This window comes from Malaclemys terrapin, chromosome 6 (genome assembly GCF_027887155.1).
Source record: "Malaclemys terrapin pileata isolate rMalTer1 chromosome 6, rMalTer1.hap1, whole genome shotgun sequence".
Lineage (NCBI taxonomy): Eukaryota > Metazoa > Chordata > Testudines > Emydidae > Malaclemys > Malaclemys terrapin.
The window spans coordinates 37,935,613-37,960,092 of NC_071510.1; the positions used below are offsets into that span (position 1 = coordinate 37,935,613).

Sequence of the window (24,480 nt, forward strand, 5' to 3'; positions counted from 1 at the left end):
GTTTCCATGAAGGGCAAGCAATCGTGACTTAAATTCCCACTCATTTGTATTCATAAAGCACTACATATTTTATGCAGAAGCACCAGAAAAGTATCTTGAAGTCCCAGGTGTGCAGAAATGAATGAGCACATAGCTATCTAGTACCTTCAGATAGGCAAATAGAAGGTGTAAGCAGACACCGCCTGTCAAGACTGCTAATCAGGTTTGTATTTGGGTCAGGAAGTTGAGCTACACAGTAACTGAAGCTTTCTGAAGTCTGGCCAAATCTGAATCAGGTTCACCCCTGCTTCTGAGTCCTGGCAGGGTCTGCTCAAAGGCTTTGCTGTGGCAGGCAAACTGGAAATTGTCTGCCTCTTGCACAACTAGCACAAGACATTCTGAGGCACCTAACCGCAGCTGATGGCTCCCATCTGCTCTGCTTGTGTGGCAGAGCTGGCTGTTATTCCATGTCTAATATGAGAATGAGCTCATTCCACTTCCTTTTTTGCTGATCTGGATCAACGAGCTTTTTTCCTAACTGAATTGCAAAATAAGGGTATGAAAACACTCTTTTGCTAAATACAAATCAAAACTACAACCACCCCAAAATAGTCCGAGTATTTCCTTGCAGCTGATAGCCTAGATGGGAAAGTCTCTATAGTTTAGCACCAAGCCCCGAAATCACCCAATTACTCCCAATGAGAGTTTAACAGCTGAAGAGCGGGGCATGTTGACAGGCTTCCAGGTCAAAATGAATCCTGCAAAGAGGAGCACTTTAGTGGTGAGCTGATTGCTGCTGACTAATGTACGGAGACCAGAGACTGGCCAGTGCTGGAAAGGAATACAGTAATTAGAGCCACCTGGTTTTGTCTCATTTTACCTCCCCTTCCTATCAAGAGAAGAACGGTAGTTCCATCTTGAACTACCCAGGGCTCAATTCCTGGCAGACTTTGAAACTGGCAAGGACCTTCCAAAGGTGAAACTGTCTACTTACTTACTGATGTGTTTATGACCTAGTTAAAGAGAGGGCTCTGAGATCTCACAGATGCTGCTCTCAAGTTTCCAGGTTTTGACCTACACTCCTTTTCTATGAAGAGAATTAACATCAGCTGAAGATTCTTCTACGACTGAGACGTCTATACCTGATTACACAGTACTCATCATTTTTCTCAGTGTCTGACAACATCTTCTCCACCAGTAGTTAGAGATGTAGATTGCGTTGAGGGTCTTTTGGTTGCAAATGGCATGCACGGCATGTCTCAGTCTTAAGGTGGCCATATTTTCAAAATAAAACCCTGGGACACTTTTGTGGCAACACTTTGCAGTGTCATGAAATAGTCAGACAAAAGGCAAAAGTACTCTTTTTAAAATGTGTGCTGGTGCCCATACTGCCAGCTTCTGACTCAATGGTGATGTAGGCATTTTGCTCAGAGTGGAGGATTTTCTCCAGTAACTTAGTGCTCTGAATGAGTTTCTCAAGCAACACTGAACAAGTGTCACTAACACTCATTTTGAGCAAAACCAAAAAACACTTTGACGGTGTCTATGCTAATTCAACTTTTTTCTTAAAACGTTGTTCATCACGTGGAACGCTCATTCCACTGGAAGAACAGGAGTACTTGAAGTGGGCTGTAGTCCACGAAAGCTTATGCTCTAATAAATTTGTTAGTCTCTAAGGTGCCACAAGTACTCCTGTTCTTCTTTTTGCGGATACAGACTAACACGGCTGCTACTCTGAAACCTGTCATTCCACTGGATGATTTCTGCGTGCATTCATTTATCAACGAGTATTAAACAAATAGTTTGTAGTTACAGAAGAAAACAGACATGATTCGTGAGACGAAAACCTGGAGCATTTCAGGTGTTCTGAATGAAGTTCTTGGAACACAGGGACATCATATGAAAAACTAAGAATGTCCCAGTGAAACTGGGACACGTGGTCACTTTACCCAATCGCTCAGATTTTAATGATCATGTCCATGATCTATGCAGCTGCAGCAGCATGAACCTTCATTAAACATTTCTAAACTCAGTCTCTTTCTTAAAATACAGCTTTCTAAACAATTATTTGTGGCCAAATTGTGACCTTTTGTGGAAAATGCCATGGGAGAACCAGGAAACTCCAGACATTTCAATTCGTAGAACTTCCTCTAAATCATCCTGTCAGGTGGTGAGATACAGCTGTCCCCACCCACCAAGTGGTCAGATGCATCCTTCCCTTAATCTGCAGATGCCTCAAGATCCACAGGGAAATTCTGTGGATCTCAGGGCATCTGAAGAGAGCTGGTGCATTAGTTTGGAGACCCAGTCACTCCATACTACTGTTCAGCTTCCTCTGATTTCCTGTAGCAGCAAAGATAACTCATAAACTCTACTCCCATTGATTCCTTGCATGCACCTGTCAACCTCATCCACACAAGGAGGGTGAGACTCTAGTGCGTGAGTGTCTGTAAGATAAAGCTAACAGAAGTGGAGTAATCCCTGTGAGCCTGGAGAGTGGTTGTCTCCTGGCCCTGCCCAGTGCTCCCCATAAACCTCCACTTTTATCAGCAGACGTCGCATGGTAAAACTTCAGAAAAAGGAAGGTTAATGCTGCATTAATCTTTTTAAAAAGAGCACAAGGTATGGGTTTGCTTTCATCCCCCTGGGGGCAAGAAGGAAGCAGAGGGGATTTTCTGGCTTTTAGTACAGACAGGGTATGAACTGAAGCACTTGGCACATGAAGCTGTGAGGGAAAGGAGATAACTTTGTACTTGACATATACTGTCCTTCACTGTCTATGTGTACAATGTGTCTGTAAGTAGCACTGATATTTTCTGCATTTCCTCCTCTCTCCTGGAGAGCTGCTTTTGGTGACCTTGCCAGCATTGGTCCATTTCAACTCCAGTTCATCCCCCCGCAGCAGTGAACCAAGGAGGAAAGAATGGTTTGAACAGTTCCAGTGTGGATTGTATGTTGTCTTAAGTGCACCTGTCACAGCCTTACTGGTGAGCTGTCTCAGGAATTGAATAATATGCTGTGATCGCGCAAACATACATTTGCCTGGCTCTTTCCGCAAAGTAACATTTTTTTTTTATCTTGCCAGTCTTGTCTCACCCTCTTACACAATCAGCTGTGAGAAAAATGTGTGTGGCTTGAATTGCTTGCCAGCAAGTATGGCAACTAAAGTCATTGCTCCCAGCATTAAAATCAGATGCCCTTTATTTTTCTGTGGGAGTTAGAAATACACACCTCGGAGATGTGTAGGAAAGATGTAGGGATGACTACCATGCTAATACCAGAGACAGTTCTCATGCCTTTGGCTTATTTGAAATTCTGCATTTATGGGTAAGTGACACCTCTCCCTTGTTCTCAAGCCTGCCTCTGCCACGGTCAGATATTTAACTTATTTTATTTTCAACAGTAATTAAGCCAGACAGCTTTTAAAAAGAAATCTTAGAGACTGTGATCATTTCCATACTGTTAGCAGCTGGAGCCAAAGCTCATTCTTAGTTTCCCTGTTAAAAATCTTCTGCATTAACTTCTCTTACTAGTGGGAGCCAAGGAATGAGTGGTTTATAGCTGTGTGCATAATACGGTGGTACTGTTAATAAGGAACTTCCTGGAGCTCAGGAGCTCTGCTTGAGTAGCCTTATGAATAAAAACTCTAAAACACAACTCCCTGAAACAGTTTTAAAAGTGAACCGCAAAGGAGTGTTTGCTGCTCCCTACCCCACCCCCTCATGGCACCTTTTCGGATGAGGATTGCAAATCCCTTCTCTGATTACAATTACTTTATTCCTCTTTCCATCCCAGGAAGGTCAGACGTCAGTTTCCATAGCCCTCCCTGAGCTAACAGTTTAAACAACCAACTTTAGACACCGCACATGCAATCAACTTACTGAGAGAAAATCACAAAATACAAGAGTCCAACGCAAATACACCTTAGAGTAGTACTGTGAAATACGTTGCTAGCGGAGTCGGAAGTTAGGTTACAAAGTATGGCCCAAACCCTGCAAGAGCTGCTAAACAAACTTTACACAAATAAGAAGTCCCAGTGACGTGTCATATACAAAGTTAAACATATGTCTAAGTCTTTCCAGGACTGGGGCCTATGACATTGTTGCTTGCTGTATCTTTTGCTTTTTACACAATGGACATAACATAAAGAACCATGTGAGCAGTGGGGACTAAATAATTGTGTTTATTAAATATAGGAAACTTGCAACGCCTAGCTACCTATTTACAGTGCTCCTCGGGTGGGCTTTTAGTGGCTTCCAGAACACGGTGGGTGCCACTAAAGGGCTGAAAAACTATTGGAAGGGATAGTATCCAATTCTTGTACATTATATTAGCTAAAATTCTTAGGCTTTGTCTACACTGGATTTTGAGCCACTGGTGTAGCTGTAGGACATGCCCTCTTCCATAACCTAGCAGTTTTTAGATGAATGGTTGAAAGTGACTTAAAAAAGGTCTAAAATAGTGGTAAATTTTTGGTAGTGGATATATATTTCTTCTAAACGTCTGCTTGTGTATCTTATGCACCATTCATCTGAGGATTTTAAAGTGCTCTATAAACATTAATTCCACATAATGCCATTATGAAGTAAGGTAGCATAAACCTTAAGCACAGAGAAATTAAATGAACTAATGCAAATCTAATCAAATCACTATCTTCTGATAACTGTTTCATATTTAAAGTCAAGGAGAGCTAAAATAATCCCCTAACTGTGGATTCCATATACACCAGGCAGGTGTGTTCAGAGTTTCAGAAAGAGGCTCTTTACTTGTGAGAGACAGAGGAAACACGCCCATTGGTCCTAAACACTGCCATATCTTCCCTAAATATGATGTCTTAAATACTGAGTAGGTGAGTCCACAACTACATGGAGAAAAAGAGCAGTTTCTTCTGGGAGGCAGCGAGAGTTGATTTTTTTTTTTTTTCCATCTTCAGACAGCACAGATAAGAATTTGCCAGGGTTTTGCGGCTGCCAGCCAAGGAGCCCCAGACTACACAGAAATGAGCTGCTGTGCCACCAGGTGGAGTGAAATAGTTAAAATCACGGGAGCAGGCCATTAATTAAAGTGTCACATGCAGAAATCGCAACCAAATGTCACACACACCCAATAACCCTGTTGTCCTCCAGATGCCTTCACAAGGTCCATCATAACTGACCTCCTTACAAAAAGAATGTATTCGTGCAGCCAAAATATAAAGACCAGTCCTCCCAGAGAGCTTCAGATTCTTTCTAGTGGTGAAAAAATGAGGGAAAGAATAAAAAAAACTGTAATAATCAAGTGTACAAAATGCCCATCCAAATACAGGCAGTGGGCTTCAATTCTGAACTACGGCTGAACGAAGCTATGCTTAGCTTGGGGGTGGGGATGGGAGCACAGGTGTTACATTTATGGCCTCTGGGTTGACTGGTCCAGTCCTTCTCATAAGTTAGAGAAGCCAGAGGGTTGTGCTAATGTATGTTAGGTGCTTTGGTCATTTTCTGGCCAAGAACAGCCAGAGGGCCGCAGCTCCCCCCGGCCACGTCTTCTCCCCCAAGAACACCTCCTCAGCATACTCCTATTCTGGGGACCGTGAGGATAGGGTAGGGGAGTAGCAAAGTGCTTTTTCGGAAGCTCTGTGCTACCCAAGGAAGCCACTTTCACAAGGGTATTTCCCAGGCAGAGCCCAGATCCAACATAAAGGGATTATAACAGAGGCCAGAATCAGAGCCCTGAGTCTTGAATTTGGACTTGGGAGGGCAGAATTTGGGGCCTGATCTGGATCTGGTTCAGAACCTAGAGCATAGATTCTGTCAAGAGAGAAGTATAACCTACAACACAAAGAGAACTACACAGTTCCGTACAACTCCATCAAAAGTGTTTGATAACCATGAGATAGAAGCATAAGGGGCTTGTGGCTGTAACATGTAACATCTAAAAGGTCTGTTACACTATCCAGTGTATGAAACATTTGTATCCTAAGTGTGAGATATAATGTTTGATATATTTCATGTACCTTGTGGAAGGTTAATGCTTGTTTTGGTTTTTTTTTAAAGTCATATACAATCCTACTGTCCTGGTCTTTCATACCAATCAGTAAGAAATATTTTATTTCAGGACCTTTTCCTGTTCCCTCTTGTCTCTTTCCTGTTACATTCAGGGGAAGCCATTGCTGCTAGAGATGCAGATATATATTCTGACCGACCCTGATAGCACCAGCCAGGCCATCAATTTGTTGGTTAAATAAACAAGACTTACTGGGGTTATTTCTTTCTTTCTCCCATTAAGCTGTTTGTTTTGGTAATGGGAATAGTTTTATAACTGGACTATAATAATGTCTGGGAAATTTTATGTATGGCTAGATAGTGGCAAATACAGCAGGGCACCTCAAAGCAGCACTATGGGGCAATAACTTTGGCTTTTTTTCCCCTGCCAGTAACATAAAGCAGCAGATGCCTAACCATAAACAAGCTTAAATCTATATGCTCTGTTGCTGAAAGGACCGGAGTGTGTGTGTTTATGTGGAGGGCTGTGCTCACATGATCTGCTACATCTAACTTACAGCTGCTATTCTTGCTGATGTGCTGGGGCTGAAGTGTCCTGGGCTGAGTAAGTGTTTGTCCTTAGGATTTGGTTATTTCTTGCTGCTCTGTGTTTTCTCAGTTTAAAATTGTCTGCTTTCACTTTAGAGCTCATTGGAGCCTGGCAAACTCCCCCCCCCCACACACACACACACTTACGAATGAGAAGGAAATGTTCACCCTGTATGAAATTCTCCCATGGTACCAGTGCCAGGCCCTTTACACTGCTTAATCCAGGACTGAGGCTGGGTGTGAGAACTCTGGATGAAACAGCCTCTGAGAAACCTGTGCATTTTTGGAGTGGTGGAGCTTCCATGGTGGCCCCACATTGACCAGAACTAAGGATTGCAACAGGGGTAGGCCAGAAGATGGGCCATGGGGTCCTTGATGCAGATCCAGTAACATTTAAAGAGGGGGGAACTGAAGTGTGGGAAGGTTAAATGACTTGCCTGTGTTCATGAAGAAAGTCAGTGACAGAGCTGGGAAGAAAACCTAGATCTCTTGACTCCCAGTGTGGGAATATGACCATTGGATCATTCTACCTCTTTTTTTGGGGAGGAGGGGAGGGGCAACATAAGTCTCGCATCTATCACTTTCTCAGAGTCTGTACATGTAGATCTCATGGCTGAGTCTTAAATAAAGACTCCAGCCTAATGCATCCCAGACTCAACCCCAGAAAAAAAAAACCAGCATTAAATATAAGGGACAAGCATGACAAGAGTAGATTTTGATTCATTAAAATACCCTTTTGGGAGCAAGGAGCTACTGAGAAAACAGCAAAGGAGTTAAATGTGTGAGTAATTTGTTACTGCATGTCGGGTGAGGTATTATGGAGGCCTTGAGTGAATCATGCCTTCTTGGTAGAGTGGTTATGTTAATCAATACGGTTAAAGAGGGAGCTGAAGGAAGGATTTTCTAGTGGTTAGTGCTCTAGCTTAAGAGACCTGGGTTCAATTGCCTGCTCCACCACAAGTTTCCTGTGTGACCTTGAGGTAGGCAGATTGATTTCAAAGTCAATTAGGTGCCTACATATTTTTAAAGCTAGGGCTCAGTGGCTTTTGGTGCCTCAGTTCCCCATCTGCTATCGCCTCTGCTGTGGCAATCAGACTGCATGATCATAATGGTCCCTTCTGGTTTTAAAATCTCTGAATCTCTCCTTATTTAATGACCTCTTATTGGAGTCTCGACTGGAAATGGTCTCTTCTATGCAGCATCAGTTCCTCTCTTTTCTCAAATATTTTTGTTGAGGGCGTGAATTTTATCATTATGATGCTGGAAATGATACCAGCATCTTTAGACACACAGCTCTGATATACAGCAACATTCAGCAATGTCTGGTTTATTTAGTATTTCAGCTTGATTCTTGTTTCTCACATCTGTTTGCAGTTTCATCAGTCATAAAGTATAACAATGGCAACTGTTAATTTTAAAGGATGCTATAGATACACCACACAGAAAGAGTGAGAGGCAGTCAAGTAGCCAGAGTGATTGAGTGGTGTCAGGCAGAACTCACTGACAGAACAGAATTCTACCTTCACCAATAAGAGTTTCACCCACATATCTAAGAGCAAAACTGCTCCCCCCCTCCTCCCCATTATTAGTTTTAGACATTATTGCAGAATATTAGGGAAATATTTTTGTTCAACATAATGGATTATTCATGATTTTCTGTAATTTCATATGCTGTCAAGACCAATTACAGCTCCTGCCCAATTCCAGCTGAGAAGGAGGATGTTTGTCTTGGTGCTGACATATTGTTCCCTCTTGGTTCAGGATAAAAAGGAAGCTATTAACACAACCAAAAAGGAAACTGTCTCTCCTAGGCAGGTGTGAGGAATTTGTATGTTTTCCATGTAGTTCAATGGAAAACTTGCAAGATTTTCCACTCCTTCCCTGCAGGAAGACTTCATGTTTTAGCTGCTTAAACAAACACAAAAAAGTGACATCTTCTAGCATATGTTGAAAAGAATAGGAAAAATACAACAAAATCTGTTATGAGAAGTAGATTTGACAGAAATGAATGTTTATCAAAATTGCTTTTTAGGCTTGATTTTAATAACTAATTCAGGAGAAAAACTTTATCCTTCTATTATGTGGGACTTCAATAGAATCTGGATTCAGAAAATGTGCACTGCATCAGCATTAAGCAAAAAGACTGCTGTTTTCATAGTTTAAAAGCCCTGGTATCAGTATTTAAATGGGACAGTTGTGTGTCTGTCACTGTGGGTATTGCAGGACATTCCAGAAAGAGAATATTCCAAACAATTGGTTCTGTACACTGTTAAATTCTTGGATACATTTTCAACTGCTGGGGGCAGGGCCAGGCTGAGGATTTTGAAAACAGAATGTGCAGGGAGCCTTACACATTCTTCCATAACCTGTGCAATTGTACTTTGGGGGTGGACAGTGGTGTACTTTTCACTAGGGAGTGGGTTAGGTCAGAGGTGGCTTACGGCACTTGCCACTATAGACAAGGTAGAAAGTGACTAGAGTCCAAATTCACCTTTCCAGTTAGGGTGGTGGTGGCTGTATAACAGGAGGGCTAGGTCCCCTGCAAGGGGATGCTGAATGAAGGAGCCACTGCTGCTGCTGAATCTTGTTCCTGTGCCACTTCTGGCTATCTAACTTTGGAAGCTATCTAAAAGATGTCTGTGCTTGCAATTAGCTACAAGGATGCAGTTGTGAATTCATTATACACACATTGATCTTTCAAACAGAAGGCTTTCACAGGGGGAAAGAAGAGCGTGAGCATCATGCTTCTTGCATTATAATTGTGCCCTTTATTTACAAACTAAACCAATAAGCTAATTTATAAACGATGCAGACATTGGACCTAATCCAAAACTAATTGAAGTCAATGAAAGTCTTTCCTTTCACAGCCTTGGGATAAGGCCCATGAAGAACATACTGAAAGTATGAAAGTGTTACATCATGGTTATCTTTATTTTGGTTAAAAGTCAACAGATAATTAAAAAAAATATGCATCCGAAGAAGTGGGCTGTAGTCCACGAAAGCTTATGCTCTAATAAATTTATTAGTCTCTAAGGTGCCACAAGTACTCCTGTTCTTCTTTTTTCTTAAAAAAAATAGTTATTCCTAATTTTGTGCTCATTTGTGTTCTTAAAGTGGGCTTTTATACCACACCCATATTGACTCACTGCAGTGAAAAATCTAGTTGTATCCTTACCCAATGGCTCTCAGGCCTGGTCTACTCATAGTTTTTATATAAGTATAAGCACCTTACACCAGTCTAAGGCCTGGTCTACACAACAGGGTTAGGTCGATAGAAGGTGCCTTGCGTCAACCTGTGGAAGTGTATTCCCACTTAAATTTGGCTCCTGATGACTTAAGTGCCTCTCTATGCCAATTTAGTAACACCAGGTCCCTGAGTGGTGTAGAGTCACTGTCGATGTAATTAGGTCAACAGGGTGTCAGTTTAGACACTGCATTGCTTGCGTCGACTGTTTCTGGCTTTCAGGAGCCATCCCACAGTGCCCCACACTGACAATACAATTGATACAAGTGCTCCTAGTGAGGACATGCACCACCAACACAAAGACTCAAGCCTGTGTCCACACAAGTGATTTAATAGCTGCAATAACTAATTATTGATATAATTTTGTAGTGTAGGCATGGCCTGTGTCCACCATTTTAACTATACAAACAGTACAACTTTTGTATGTAGACAATCCTTTAGAAAAATCTTTTACGTAGCACCGCTAACAAACATTTAGCAAAACAGTTGTCACAGCTATTTTCCAAAATGAAGTGTTAAGCATTTACAGCAGCAGAATTCCTGAATTGCAAAGGTTAAATGGGCCTTTTTATTAAGAATTGTAACAAATAAAGCAGTTTAGTTTCAGTATTTTACTGACTAGTTTGTATGACTTCTGTTGACAAGCTGCTTGATGGGGGGGAAAAAAATTAATCTGCACATAACTTTGCATATTTTAGTGATCACTTGTGCATAATTCTCAAAAGCCTGATACATAATTCCTCAATGTGTAATTAATAGTTCTACGGGATTTTTGGTTTAAGGAAATCCATGTCTACTGTGCTTCATAGCTGCTGAGATATGGAACGCTTTTATGCCTAAGCTTTGCAAAATTATAAAGCAGAGAAAAATATGTTTAAAAAAAAAAAGTGATTCTTTTCTGCATTTGTGTACTTGCTGCCAAATGCGTGAATGAGGCATTTCAGGATGGTCTATTTAAGCACAAAATAATAAAAGTGTCAGTGAAGCAGTTATGTTGATTTATCAGGCCTGTAAACGTGGTAATAAAGTCACATAAAGCACAACTAGCATTTTGATTCTAAAAAAGATTGGTAGCTCCCATAAAACAAAGCTATACATACTAAGCAGGCTTTACAGATTACTTGTAATGTGTATGTCAGAGATACACAGGGCAAAAGGTAACTTCTGTGCATCTCACTAATACTCTGCACTGTACTATGATCCTCCCCGTATATGTTTTACATAGTGAGCTGGCCAGGTTTATCAGTCAAACACTGAATCAGACGGTGATTAATGTAAACACAAGGCCTCTTTATTTTGTTTCAGCAGTACATGGGTGCTCATTCAGCACAATCAGAAACAAGCAGAACAGTGCAAAAAACAAATACCATTATTCCAAATATACTCCCCCCTCCAAGATATACTTAATTAGAATAGAAAGGAGGAACTGAATAACATTATTTCTATTGGGTGTTTTCCTCAGAAATAGCTGGAAAGAGAGAACTGGGACCTATGTACAACAGGAACAAGGCAGATGGGACCATTGGCCAGTTTCAACAAAACTGGCCCAAAGAAGTGTAAATTACATGCTGGGTAGAAAGGGGTGTGTTCCCTAAGGAGAACAGCCAGTATTGCTGCCACAACCCTCCCTCTAGGTTTGTGCTGAGGGAACAGCTTAAGTTGCACAAGAACTTCCCCAGAAGGACCCTGTGAGGGGGATGTACTGAATCAGCACATTGCTCATACTGCCCAGCACTGCTTCTTGTGCTGTCTGTGGCTGCTGAAGCCTAGTAGAGGTTGCATGACTGCTTTGCACAGCTGCAGCCTGGTTCCTTAGTGAATGTCCTAATGTCAGTGCCCTACACTAAGGTTTACATCAACATAGGTCATTGTCACCCTGGAATGAACCTAACCCACTAGCTGAAACCTTACTGGACATGGAACGGGAACATAAAGATAAAGAGGATAGTCTCAGTGCAGATTCTCTGGGATAGGCATCCACCTCACAAAAGCCACCACCATTCCCTGGTGGCAGTCTCCGCAGAAAAGCCATTGAAGGCTCATCTGCATTAGAAAACGTTATTGTGTTTCAACACGACTGGGAACCCTGGAGTTAGATGAGATGATGGTGACCATGACTTTGTGCTCAGTGTAGACTAGGACAAGCCATGTTAGGGCACTCGCCTAAGATGTGGGAGACCAAAGTTCAAGTCACTGCTCCAATGACTATTTATAACAAGTGAAACAACTTCAGCAAGGAAAAAGTGAGAGCTGCCCCATAGCCCAGTGGTCATGGCACTCTCCTGCACTGTGGGATACCCAAGTTCAAATCTCTTTTCCACATCAGGCACAGAGGAATGGTCTTCCCCATCCCAAGTGAGTACTCTAACCACTGGACTAAAAGTTATAAGGAGGGCACCGTCACTGCCATCTTCTAAACCTGTCAGCATTTTGTGAATCTAGCCCTTTAAAAATATCTGAAACAAAACATTACTAAATGGATTTTTTTGACTTATCAATTTTTTTTGAAGTTTCTAGGTTTGGGTTAACTGAAACCATATTCTTTTTATTTTTCAGAACTTCCAGGGAACCAAAAAATCAGTTATTCACCCACTACTAATTATAATTCTCTGGATATTCTTGATGTCTATATAAATGTCAGGTTCCCTTTTGAATCTTGTCAAGTTCTTGGAGTCACTGACTTCTGTGGCAATGAGTTTCACAATGTATGAAAAAGAATTTCCTTCTATCAGTTTTGAATGTCCCACATTTTAATTTCACTCAATGTCCCCTTGTTTTTGTGTTATGAGGCAACGAGAAGTTTCTTATATACCTTCTCTACACTATTAATTATTTTATATTCTGGTTTCATGTTCCCTCTTACCACCTTTCTATGGAAAATAATCCCACGCTTTTCCATCTCTCATTATATGAGTGTTTTTCTAGGCCCTTGATCGTTCTTGTTGGTCCTCCCCTCTAATTCTGCAATATCCTTTTTGAGATTGGAGTGACAGTACTACATATAGTATTCCAGATGAGGCTGTACCATTGATTTATATAAATGCATTATAAAATTCAAAAGCTACACATCTTGTCATGCGTTATGGATTACCTATGGGAACACTTAAAACTATACATGTTTTGAAGTCCTTGTCTGATTATGCTGGTAATATCTTTGATTTTTAGAACTGAAATATTCTTTAAAAGAACTGCAATTTACTTTTGTCCCTTTATGTTGCTTTTTGTTGTGCTTTGCTGTCCATACTACAGGCTAAATTTAAAAGCCTGTTTCCACAGAACTTTTCTTAATTCAATGAAAATATTTCTATTCATATCAGGTTCTATTAAAGGACCCCTCTCCTCTGGTCCCCACAACCTACACTTGAGCATAAACTACTTGACAGGGTTCCTTTAACTCTCTTTACTACCAGAAATTACACTCCAGTAATGAAAACATTCAGTACAAATGAACAAATACAGAATCTCTCTCCTCAGTCTACAATGCCTTCTATTGGCAAAAATCACAGAATAACTATAAACATTAGGCCAAGGCAACATTTTAAAGTGCAGATCACCACTTGCTACACATGAATAATTCAAATAATGCTGCATAAAGCATAGGCAATATTTAGTAGCAATTTCATTAATAAATAAAAGCAGAAGTTTAATAAGTGACACAGTAAGATAAAGACATAACATTTCAAATAGATTCCATTTATAATATATAAAAAGTGCTGGTCTTAACATAGTGCACATTAAGCATATTGGTCCAGCAAGCTAGCCTCCCACAGCCCATCTTTTTTCTGAATTGCATGCTGCCATTGAACATAAATGAAAGACACAAATAACATCAAAGATTCCATCCAGAGTCTGGGTAGACAACTGGAAGCAGTTGGTTATATGTGCTTTAGAGGTTCTCTCACCCATTTGTACTCTTTGGGCCAGACGCTCAGCTGAAGCTCATTGTGCTATGACAAGTTACACCAGCTGAGGATCTGGCCTTGTCCTTAGTTCTGTTTCGTATCTTCCCTTTATTCCTGGTGGCCAGCTCATACTTTGTTTGTGGTGTATTTTTGTGGGGGGTTTGTGCTTTGATTTGTCTTTATTTAGGCAATTTTGTGCAAATGGCGGGGTGGTGGCAGAATTTCATAGAAAACCTTGGGGGGAGTAAAATTCCACAATGGGATCCTCAGTGACTTTTCCCCAAATTGTTCTGCTGTGTTTTGGCTGCTATATCTTGCAGATTTTTAGGGATCCTCTGGAGCTGTGGTGGCAACCTGTGGCCTGCAGGCTGCCACTTCCCACTGCTTCCATTGGCCGGGAACGGCGAACCGTGACCACTGGGAGCTGCAGGCGGCCATGCAAATGTAAACAAACAGTCTGGTGGCCCGCCAGCAGATTACCCTGACGGGCTGCGTGTGGCTCATGGGCCGCAGGTTGCCCACCACTGACCTACACTGATGGGAGGCTTCTCCCATCAGCATCGGTACACCACCTCCCTGTGAAATAGTAGCTATGTCCACAGGAGAATTCTCCAGTTGACCTAGCGCTGTCTATGCCTGGGGTTGGGTCGTCACTCAGGGGTGTGGATTTTTCACACCCCTGAACAACATATAGTTATACTGACCTAATTGCCTAGTGTTGAACTGGCCTAGAGGAAAGGTCTCTGAGGGTATTTAAATTCAAGTGCACTTCCATTGTGTTACAAAGCAATCATGAAAAAGAGGCATTAGGCCAGCAGGAGGTAAACTAACTGCCTAACCCCAGAGGCAAAATGGCGGAGCTAAAACATAGGGAAATGTGCTCTTCAAGGGAAGAGTTTAATCTCACAGACTTTTTCAAAAATTAAAAGAGCATCTTTAAACTGGAAGCGAACCAGACTGGGATTATGCCTGCCTCTGTGCTCAAACACAGATAATAGTTCCTGACAAGCACTTTCAGGAACAAGTAAATTCTATAAATTTAGACTGCTCTGGTTTTGCTATTAAAAATCCATCTCAGTTCAAAACTATATTCTACAGGAATTACAAATATTGTGAACACACAGGGAATATTTATGGATCCTCTGTTTTTAGCGACTCATTTTATATAAAACTTCTTGATCATTTGGAAGTTATGACAATTGGGGTGGGAGAACTTTCCCTTTCTGACCTTAAAAACTATGAAGTTTCTTTACCAAAAGAAAATTTCTGATTGCAGAAATCACTGGGCCTGAGTCTAGGGTTACCATCCGTCCGTATTTCCCCGGACATGTCCGGCTTTTGCGTCTCTAAATAGCCATCCGGGAGGAATTGGTAACAAGGTTAAAATGTCCAGGGAGGTTTTCTCCCTCCCTCCCTTCCATGCAGAGTGGCTGCTGATTGGGCGGCTAGGCCGATTGACCCACTCCCATTGGCCTCCAGCAGCCAGAGCCCTCCCCTGCTCCTCCCTCCCTCTCTCTGTAGTCCTGTGTAGCACACAAACCGACCCACGTGGAGCCAGAATGGTAAGAGGAGTCGGGGGGGGGGGGCAGTCAGGGAGCGGGGGAGTGTTGGATGGGTCCCCAGCCTCCACCTGCCATCCCCCCTCTGCGCATCCCCCCCCCGTGGGTCCCCCCTCCCTGTCTGCCTCTCCCTTGTCTGCGTGTACTGCCAGAGCCAGCAGCAACTGCTGTCTGCTGCCCCCAGGTCCTAGTGCCCCCATCCACTAATGGGAAGACAGGCTGCCCTTACCCTGCCCTTCCACCCTAGCCCTGAGCCTCTCCAACACCCCAAACCCCCCAGCCCTCATCCCCACACACCCTAATCCTCTGCTCCATCCCTGAGCCCCCTCCTGCATCATGAACCCCTCATCCCCAGACCCACAGCTCTCACCCCTGCATCCCCTCCTATCCCCAATCCCCCTCCCCCTTCCCACACACCCCCTCCTGCCCTCAAACTTCCTCCCAAAGCCTGCACCCCCTCCCTTTGCACCGCCTCTCACCCCCAAACTCCATCCCAGAGCCTGCACCCCTCACCCCCTCCTGCACACCCACCCCCTGCCCCAGCCCGGAGCCTGCACCCAGCACCCAAACTCTATCCCAGAACCTGCACCCCAATCCCCAGCCCAAGACCTGCACCCCAGACCTCCTCCCCCCACCCAACCACCCTCCCAGAGCCTTAGGCAGGTGGGGTGGGGGGTTCTGGGCACCACCAAAATTTCTACAATCCTGCCACCCATGCGAGTAGATAAGGGTCAGGGCAGTCAGGGGACAGGTAGGGTCCTGGGGGGAGCAGTTAGGGTAGGGGGTTCTCAGCAGGGGGCAGTCAGGGGACAAGAAGCAGGGGGGGTTGGGGTTCTGAGGGGAGCAGTCAGGGGGTGGGAAGTGGGAGGGAGTGGATGGGGCGGGGCTAGGGCGGGGCTTCTCCCCCCCCCCCCCCAAGTGTCCTCTTTTTTGTTTGTGAAAATATGGTAACCCTACCTGAGTCTGATCTCTCACCAGTTTAAGTCAGGAGTAATCCCACTGAAGTCAATTCAGTTAACTGGTATAAATTGCTATGCGTGAAGAGAATCAGGCCCAGAGGTTCTAGGCTTATAACAGAACTAAAAACATGCAAGGTTTGAATTCCATTTGGCTCTGGCAATCTATGAGCTCCAGACAGCTGCACAGTTTTCATTTGGAACCTCTGGTGGAGTAGGTATACCGCACTGGCTTTAATCTAGCTGCCCCTGCTTTCTCTTCTGCTCTCCCCCCCCGCCCCCCCGCTCATGGTTGGGATTTGTAAAGATGGACTTAAAAGCTTTTTTTCTTATACAAATGTCATCATCTTGGTAAGGTAAATTGTAATCTAACAAGACTCATAATTATTTTGCAAATTCACAGCATTAAACAAAGAAACTGAGGTGTCACTCTTGACAATGAGGCACTGCATTTAACCAATCCCTTCAAACTTAGATGCAGAATGATCCACAGAATGTTTTGCAGAACGGAAATGAAATTATACTGAACTTGAAAAAGGAACCACTTGCTTGCCTGCCACATATACTTCATTAATATTCCGATCATCACCTGAAACAATAAAGCCAAAAGATTTTTGCATACACTAGTTGCATAAGATGTGTAGATTTAAGTGACACAATACTCAGCATCAGGTGTGGAACTGATCACTTCCAAAGACTGCAGCACATAGCCCCCTCTTAGACTGGGAAAGGGTTCATGTGGCATGGGCCTTCTATTAGGAAGATTTCCTTCCCCTCCCCTAAATCTTAAAAGAATGAAACTGGCAGTGCTAGTCCTGTAGATCTAAAGGCTGGTTTACACTCAGTTTTTGCACTAATTAAAAAATGTGGTTATTCAAACAATTCCATTACATTGATGCCAGAATTGAGAGTAGGCCAGCCCTTAGTCCAGCCAATCCCAAGTAAAGTGTGTGTATGTTTTCCTGAGAAGTGACTTCCCATCTTTCTTGCTGAGAACAAAGATACTACATGAAAGGGCATTAGGCTTTGTAGAGACTGGGCAAGTGATTTGTGTTTAAAAACGTGATTTGTGTTAGCGTTAATGCACTGTTAAACACCACTTAGCTTCCAGTGTAGACACAAATAGTCATGGTTAAAAACCTGCTAGTTGGTTGGGTTAATCTTAGCCTAGCAGATCACAGGATTTTATGTAAAACATATGTTGTGTAACCACATAACATAGCAAAAATGCTGTACTTCTCAATTCTTATTTAAACATTTGTGATTTTAAAAGAATAACAAGGAAAAGCAATCAATCTCCATATTATGTCAGAAGATTATCTAGATAAGTATGAGATAAAGAGAATTTTTCTGTATAGTGAAGGCTGGGACGTACCTAGATACAGGAACTTCTGGATAATATCCTGAAAATATGGAAAAAGCACAAATTTCAGAAAGCAGTTCCTCTCCTCCCAAAACACATCTGTATGAAACTAAAAGAAGACTGCAAAAACAAATTCACATAATACATGCTTTTTAACTGTAAAATCAAAATTTGATTTGTCTATTTGCTAAAGAGACTATATCTCTTAGAAGAGCCAACATCAGAAAAATGTGACACTATAAATTAGATAACACTTCAATAGGCATATTGTTCAAGTCATAACATTTCCCTTTACCCACTCTTTTGTCATCCCACTGATCAGCTAATAACCTTGTTTAATTTGCCCAGTAAAATCTTTGTTCTTTTTTCTTTACTAAATAAACCCGGCTAAAAGATTATGCTAGCATTAAAAAACAAGTTTTATGTCACTGGTATCAACAGGTTCAAATTCATGACACTAGATTTCAGTGGAACAGTCCTAGGGATTAATCTGGCCTATTGTTTTTACCAGAAGTAATGGGATAATGCCAAAATTCAGGAGCAACACTGGTCATTAGGGACTAATGGGGCTAACCCTCACCCATATTGTCACTGAGTAGTGTGGCTGATATACTGTTGGGTGCAGTACCCTGGCTGTCACTTAGGTACTCCTGGAAGGACTCTTGCTGCTTCAGCCCCTGAATGCTACACCATCCCGTCTCCCTCCTGGATCTGCAGCTTGCTCTTTTCAGTACTTTCTGGAGCATTTCGATAATTTAGTGGTTTGATTACCTCAAAAGTATCTCCAGCAAACAAGTCAAAAGGACTATCTGAAGCCTTGGGGTTGATCAGCAGTGCATCAAATTCTTTGCCAACTTCAAAGTTTCCAATCACATCATCTAGTCCTAGGGCTGTGAAACAAAACTAGTTAATAAACGAGCCTCTGGTCTTCTGCACATTCCATCTTGTACAAGTGTCTGGCAACTTGTTTGAGATCTATGTCCAGATGGAAATCTGCAGATGTTTAGATTGCTATGACAAAAAGCATCGCTTTAAGATAGCGAAATAACGTAACCTCTGAATTTTTAAGAGACTTTTTTCATAAAAAAATTGTTGATATTAGAGAAAAATGATAGGTAAATAAGGCAAGTGAGAATGAAATTTATAGCACCTTTTAAATTGTCATTAAATGTCTTTTTGTTTTACCTTTTTAACATCATCCTATGTCTAGGTTCCACTGTGTCATAAAGTGATTGATTATTCTAATTTCAAACACCTAGGATGAGCAATCTCTTACATTTCCAAATGTCTTTTCATCCTGAAGAATCCAAAAGCACTTTAAAACTACATACTTATACTGAAATGCAGCCACTTATGGGGATAACATGGACATAATACTTGCCTACCTCACAATGGGGATGTTAGGCTTAGTTCATTAATGTCTATAAATAGGGTTACCATATTTAGTCCCTCCGAAAGGAGGACACTCCACGGGGCCCCGCCCCCGCCCCAACTCCTCCCCCTCCCCAAAGTCTCCACCCCCTCCCCTGCTTCCCGCGAACATTTGAGTCGCAGGAAGCCTGAAGCAGGTAAGGGGGGATGTGGGGGGAGGAGGCGCGGCCCACCGCCGGTCCCCAGCCTGGCCCCCGGCACCGCCAGCCCGGCCCCCGAGCCCCTGGCCCGGCACCGCCGGCCCAGCCCCGCTCCGCCGGCCCGGCACCGCATGTCCGATTTTCCCGGACATGTCCGGCTTTTTGGGATTTCCCCCCGGACGGGGATTTGGAGCCCAAAAAGCCGAACATGTCCGGGAAAATCCGGACGTATGGTAACCCTACTATAAAGTCCTTTGAGGCTGAGCTTCTCTGACAGAGGGTTATATAGACTAGAAAGTATTTATTATGATCATAAGGTAGGTATGTATTATTATTCTGGAAGGTGTAACAACCAATAAGCACCCAGAACATTATGGCTAGAGAAAATTTTGGCCCAGGACAAATGGAGCACACCCCTAACTTTTTATAAAAAATGTGTCAGGATGTCTAACGTCCACACAGAGAAATTGTTTTACAACATCATTTTACGCAACATGAACCCACTCAAGCATCACAGGTGCAAATGTTTTTTTAAAAAATTGAATGACACTTGCAATATAACAGGCTTAAACTATAAATAAAAATTGGTTTGTGTACTAAGACTAGCTTTGCAACCCCCCCAAAAAACTGTCCTGGCTCCTAGAGGCTTGCACAACATCACACTTCAGAAGGTTCACTCTATCCTGATTTTTTTCAAGTTCTGTTCTAACAGATCCTCACACAAAGTCAGATCATGCATGGTGCTGAGTGCCCTTAATGGCAGCTGAAAGTGCTGAGTACCTCATAGAAGGAGTGAAGCTCTAATTCTTTAGCATGAAGGGTGCAAAGGTAAACTGACCCCTGCCAGGATTTGAACATGTGGTGTGAATAGTTTAGCTAATGCAACCCTGAACACAGTGTGGTCTCAGTCCTGCACCTAGATCTGCATCGGCAGTGCCTGCATACAGCCCCACTGATTTCAAGCATTTGCCTGTGCAGAGCCATTTGCAGGATAGAGGAGATGGCTTAGGCTCCAAGACAACTCCTGGGCAAATTCCAGTTATGTAGTTATCACTTTTTGCCTGCAGACTTATCATCCTATAGGGCCAATCAGATAAAGCATTCTTCACTTACAGCCTGATTCAATGTCTAATGAAGTCAATGGAAAGACTCAAATTGACTTTAATGGGCACTGGATTAGGCCCTTTAGTTTCAATGATGGGTGTCTACATAGATCGTAATTAAGGCGGGCATGTGTGCAGACTGCTTTGGGATCTCTGGATCTTTATAAAGTCATTTGTTATCAACTAAAACACAGCAAAAATTCTGTTAAGAGTTTACTGAGTCTGCAACCAGTTTATATTTTTCTGGTTCATCTCCAACTGATCTAGTATTCTGCCAATTCATTCAATTGGGTAAATCTCACAAGAAGGTACTGGACATGAAGCCTTGCTGAAAAGAACTCTGGAGTTTTTAAAGCTGTATGTTGTCTGCAGAATTGTTTCTTGCACTTGGACAGGAGAGCATGAAATGAAGGCCAAACAGAGGGCTGTAAGGCTTGTTTTATTTGTTAGCAGGGTCCTTCTCCCCCTCCCCTTTTTCTTCTTCTTTATTATTTTGAGCCTCGTACAGTAATATAAAATGACAGCCCTTTGGGTCTGATTTTCAGAGGTGCTAAACGTCCACAGTCCCCACTGAAGTTAATGGGATTTGCTCAGCACTTCTAAAAATCAGGGCTTTTGTTATTTTAGTTTCCTTTGAAATGATCTAGGATAATTTTAAGTTTGTATGAATAATCTGTAATGTTGAAATAAACTTTACAAATACCCCAAAATTGTCTTAGAAGGCATGGGGATTGCATAGGGTGTAATATCAACACAGAATCTGCTCTTTTGTTTTTTTAGATAGTTAATGGATGGCAGTGGAATTTCAGTCTCTGAAGAAATTTGAGAGCTACACGCATTTCACAGCATTCTAGAGATGTTTTAAAAAAAATCAGAAATGATAAAGTGTTAGCTTTGTGGAACATGGTTTTGAATGAAATTAAACACCAAAGGTATGTCTAGAATCTACTAGACAACTGCGGCTGGCCCAGGCCAGCCAACTCAGGCTCACACGGCTTGGGCTGCTGGGCTGTTTACCTGCAGTGTAGATGCCCAAGCTTCTAGGACACTGCAAAATGGGAGGGTCCCAGAGCTCCAGCTGCAACCGGAGCCCAGAAGTCTACACTGCAATGAAACAGCCCTGCAGCCCAAGTCAGCTGGCATGGGCCAGCCCTGGGTTTTTCTTTGCAGTCGGAGACATATCCCTAGTTCACCTGAAAGGGTATAGTGAGATTTTTCTCTAGTGTGCTTCGTGCAGTTTCTATGTTAAACACAAGAGGGTGTTAAAAGATCAGTGGTCTCAGCAGTCAAATCTAATAAAAGAGAGTAGCACATGTCAACAAAAAGAAATCTATATAATCCACAGTTTCCTAAACTGCAGAGGTCTAAGGGAGATAGGGGAATGTGTAAATAACTAATTTAGAAAAAGGAGATTCAATAAAATTAAAATAATTTTAACAATCAATATATGACATAAGCCCTATAATGGTGTGTCTCTTTAAAGACACCACATTGCTGGAACCTGAGAACCTCATGGCAAATGTAGACTCGTGCAAGATTCGACTGAGGACAATGTTTCTGCTAGTTAAACAGTATTAAATCTGTACCCATGCTTGGGTTTGCTTTCCACTGAACAATAAAAACTATATTAAAAACCTTATTACAAAAAACATGAAGTGTAAGTATTCATTCAAAACATATCATTAACTGGAACACTGGATGTGCTGGCTATATTGCTATAGGTTAAAGACACTACTGAGTCTCTCAAAAAACATGTTGCATATGTTGTTTATACTTTCTTGGCGCTCAGGTCTGGCTGAGAGTGATTTGGAAAGGAGGATTGTTTTGTGCAAAAGATTGTGGCAGGCAGGGCCGTCCCTACCTATTCTGGGGCCCTATGCAGCCCTCCCCGTGGGGGGAGGGTGAGGGGGAGCTGGCTTGAGGGACAGAGGGGAACCACCCCCCAGCACTCACTGGCGGTGCAGCTGGGGCCAGGCCACTGCACTTCCTGCTGCCAGTGAGTGCAAGCCCGGCCCTGCAGCAGTCCTCAGAGGAGTGGGGGTGGGGCTGGGGTGGAGCAGGGGCAGGAAGAGGCAGGGCTGGGGCAGAGCAGGGGTGGGGGCTTTGGGGACAGGGTGGAGTGGGGATGGGGCTGAGGCGGAGCAGGGGTGGAAAGAAGCGGGGCTGGGGCAGAGCAGGGGTGGGGGCCATGGGGAAGAGGTGGGGCAGAGGCTGGAGCAGCATGCAGCTGTGCAGGGCACCAGGAAATGTGATGCCCCAAATTTCCTGGTGCCCTATGCAGCTGTGTACTTTGCATATGGGTAAGGACGGCCCTGGTGGCAGGACTCAAAAGAAGAAAGAAAATGCATGAATGTGATGACAAATATAAGATATATGGTTTTACAGCAATTGCGCAGTGTTTTGAAGTGTTGGCTGCTGAGCATACAAAGCATTTTAAGTTACTGCAACATTTAGAAATCCATCATCCGCAAGTGAAAGAAATGTCTGAGGATTTTAAAATAATGAAAGTACCTAGAAATTAACAAGATTCAACTACTCAAACTGGCTATGTCAATATGAATGCCCTTCTGCCATCATATGGTATCTCCATAAAACATTCACCAGTGTTAAGATTTTCTGCAGTGGTATGAACCTATCTTTTTCTGCGCAACAGATGTGATTGTAAAGTTAGAGCCAGAAAAAGCGACCAAACTGAAAGCGAGGCCATTGTCAAATAACTCCATGTTGTTGCCAAAAGTTTTACAATGGAGGGGGGAATCCTAAAATCTGGCCCCATTTTAAGGATGAAGGACAGTATGCTGCAAAGCTGTAATCAAAGCATCACACACACATTCTAGAGGGGAAAAAAAAAGTTTCTTTACCTTGGCTCCCTCCAAGAGTTGCTAGTCTGAAAGCTTCTTTAAGAGTTAAGACTGTATTGTTCACTTTATTGAGTAGAAGGGTATTAGATGCAGACATCGTTCTCCTGATAGCATCAAGCATAGAAGATGAATACCCACCAGCAACATCTACAATAGATCAAAATCTTAAAAGTTAGCTTTTGGGGATAATAATCTGGGTGGAAATTGTATAACTTTTAATTTAATGTTACAGAATGGCAGACAAGATAAATAGGGAAAGGTTCATCATTATGCCCAGTCTTCAATGAGTCTATTGCCTAATTCCTAAAGAAGGTTTTTATATGTGCATGAACATCTCTATAAGTATAATACAGATCACATGCAGAATAATATAGATTATTTTCCTACAATCTAGAAAATAGTTCCAGACTCCACTCCAGTTCTTTTTTGACTAGTGGAACAAAACTATCTTCTTTCACTTTCAAAACATTTCTCTAAAATTTTTTTGACCCGTTCTAGATGCAAAGTAATGGAAAATCAGGCCCACTGGTTGGGAGCATGTTAGTGCTTTAACATGAATATGTGGCTAGCCATTTGTGCACTAAATAGGCTCTCAATAAGTGATTCTACAGTAAATTACTAACCTGTGCCAAGACCAAGCTTCACATTGTGCTTCAGAACATTTTGTACGTTTAAAATGCCACTGCACAACCTGGATTGGAAAGAAACAGATCCTCCATGACAAACATAGAAAAAGACTAAAGGCTCATTCCTGCATTCAAGCAGTATGTGGGGGGGAGGGAGAGGTTGCTTTAGTGACGACAGAAGAAGAAGGCCCTAAAACAGTTCCATGGCAATCTCTCTTCAGTATACAAAACACTTCCCAAAATGTATGTAGCGCAGAGGTGGGCAAACTATGGCCCGCGGGCCCTAGTCCTGCCCGGCCCCTGAGCTCCCGGACAGGGAGGCTAGCCCCCGGCCCCTCCTCCACAGAGCCCCGCTGCCAGGGGGGCAGCACTCTGAGCAGCAGAGCTGCGCACTCCTGCTGAGCAGAGCGGCAGGCCGGCAGCCAGACACGCTGCTCTGCTAGGCGTGGTAAGTGGACTGGGGTTGGATAGGTGTGGGGTCTCAGGGGGCCTGTCAGGGGGTGGGGGTGTGGATGGGGTCAGGGCAGTCAGGGGACTGGGAGCAGGGGGGTTGGATAGGGGCTGAGGTCCTGGGAGGGGACAGTTAGGGGTGGGGGGTCCCGAGAGGTGGCAGTCAGGGGACAGGAGCAGGGTGTGTGTGTAGATGGGTCAGAGGTTCTGAGGGGGACAGTGAGGGGGCAGATAGGGGGTGGGGGCCAGGCTGATAGGGAGGCACAGCCTTCCTTACCCGGCCCTCCATACAGTTTT

At 43.0% G+C, this 24,480-nt stretch overlaps 1 protein-coding gene across 1 annotated transcript in view; it reads right to left on the reverse strand.

Moving 5' to 3' along the window:
* The window catches only part of GDA (guanine deaminase), a 76,366-nt gene that overhangs the window by 13,121 nt on the left and 38,765 nt on the right, over positions 1-24,480 (reverse strand). Inside the window, exons 10-14 of the mRNA XM_054031757.1 lie at positions 23,731-23,798; positions 23,108-23,254; positions 18,344-18,462; positions 17,585-17,612; positions 16,739-16,798 (exon numbers count right to left, since the gene is read on the reverse strand). Of these exons, the coding sequence (XP_053887732.1) occupies positions 16,739-16,798; positions 17,585-17,612; positions 18,344-18,462; positions 23,108-23,254; positions 23,731-23,798 (422 nt within the window). The remainder of the gene's footprint in view (positions 1-16,738; positions 16,799-17,584; positions 17,613-18,343; positions 18,463-23,107; positions 23,255-23,730; positions 23,799-24,480) is intronic.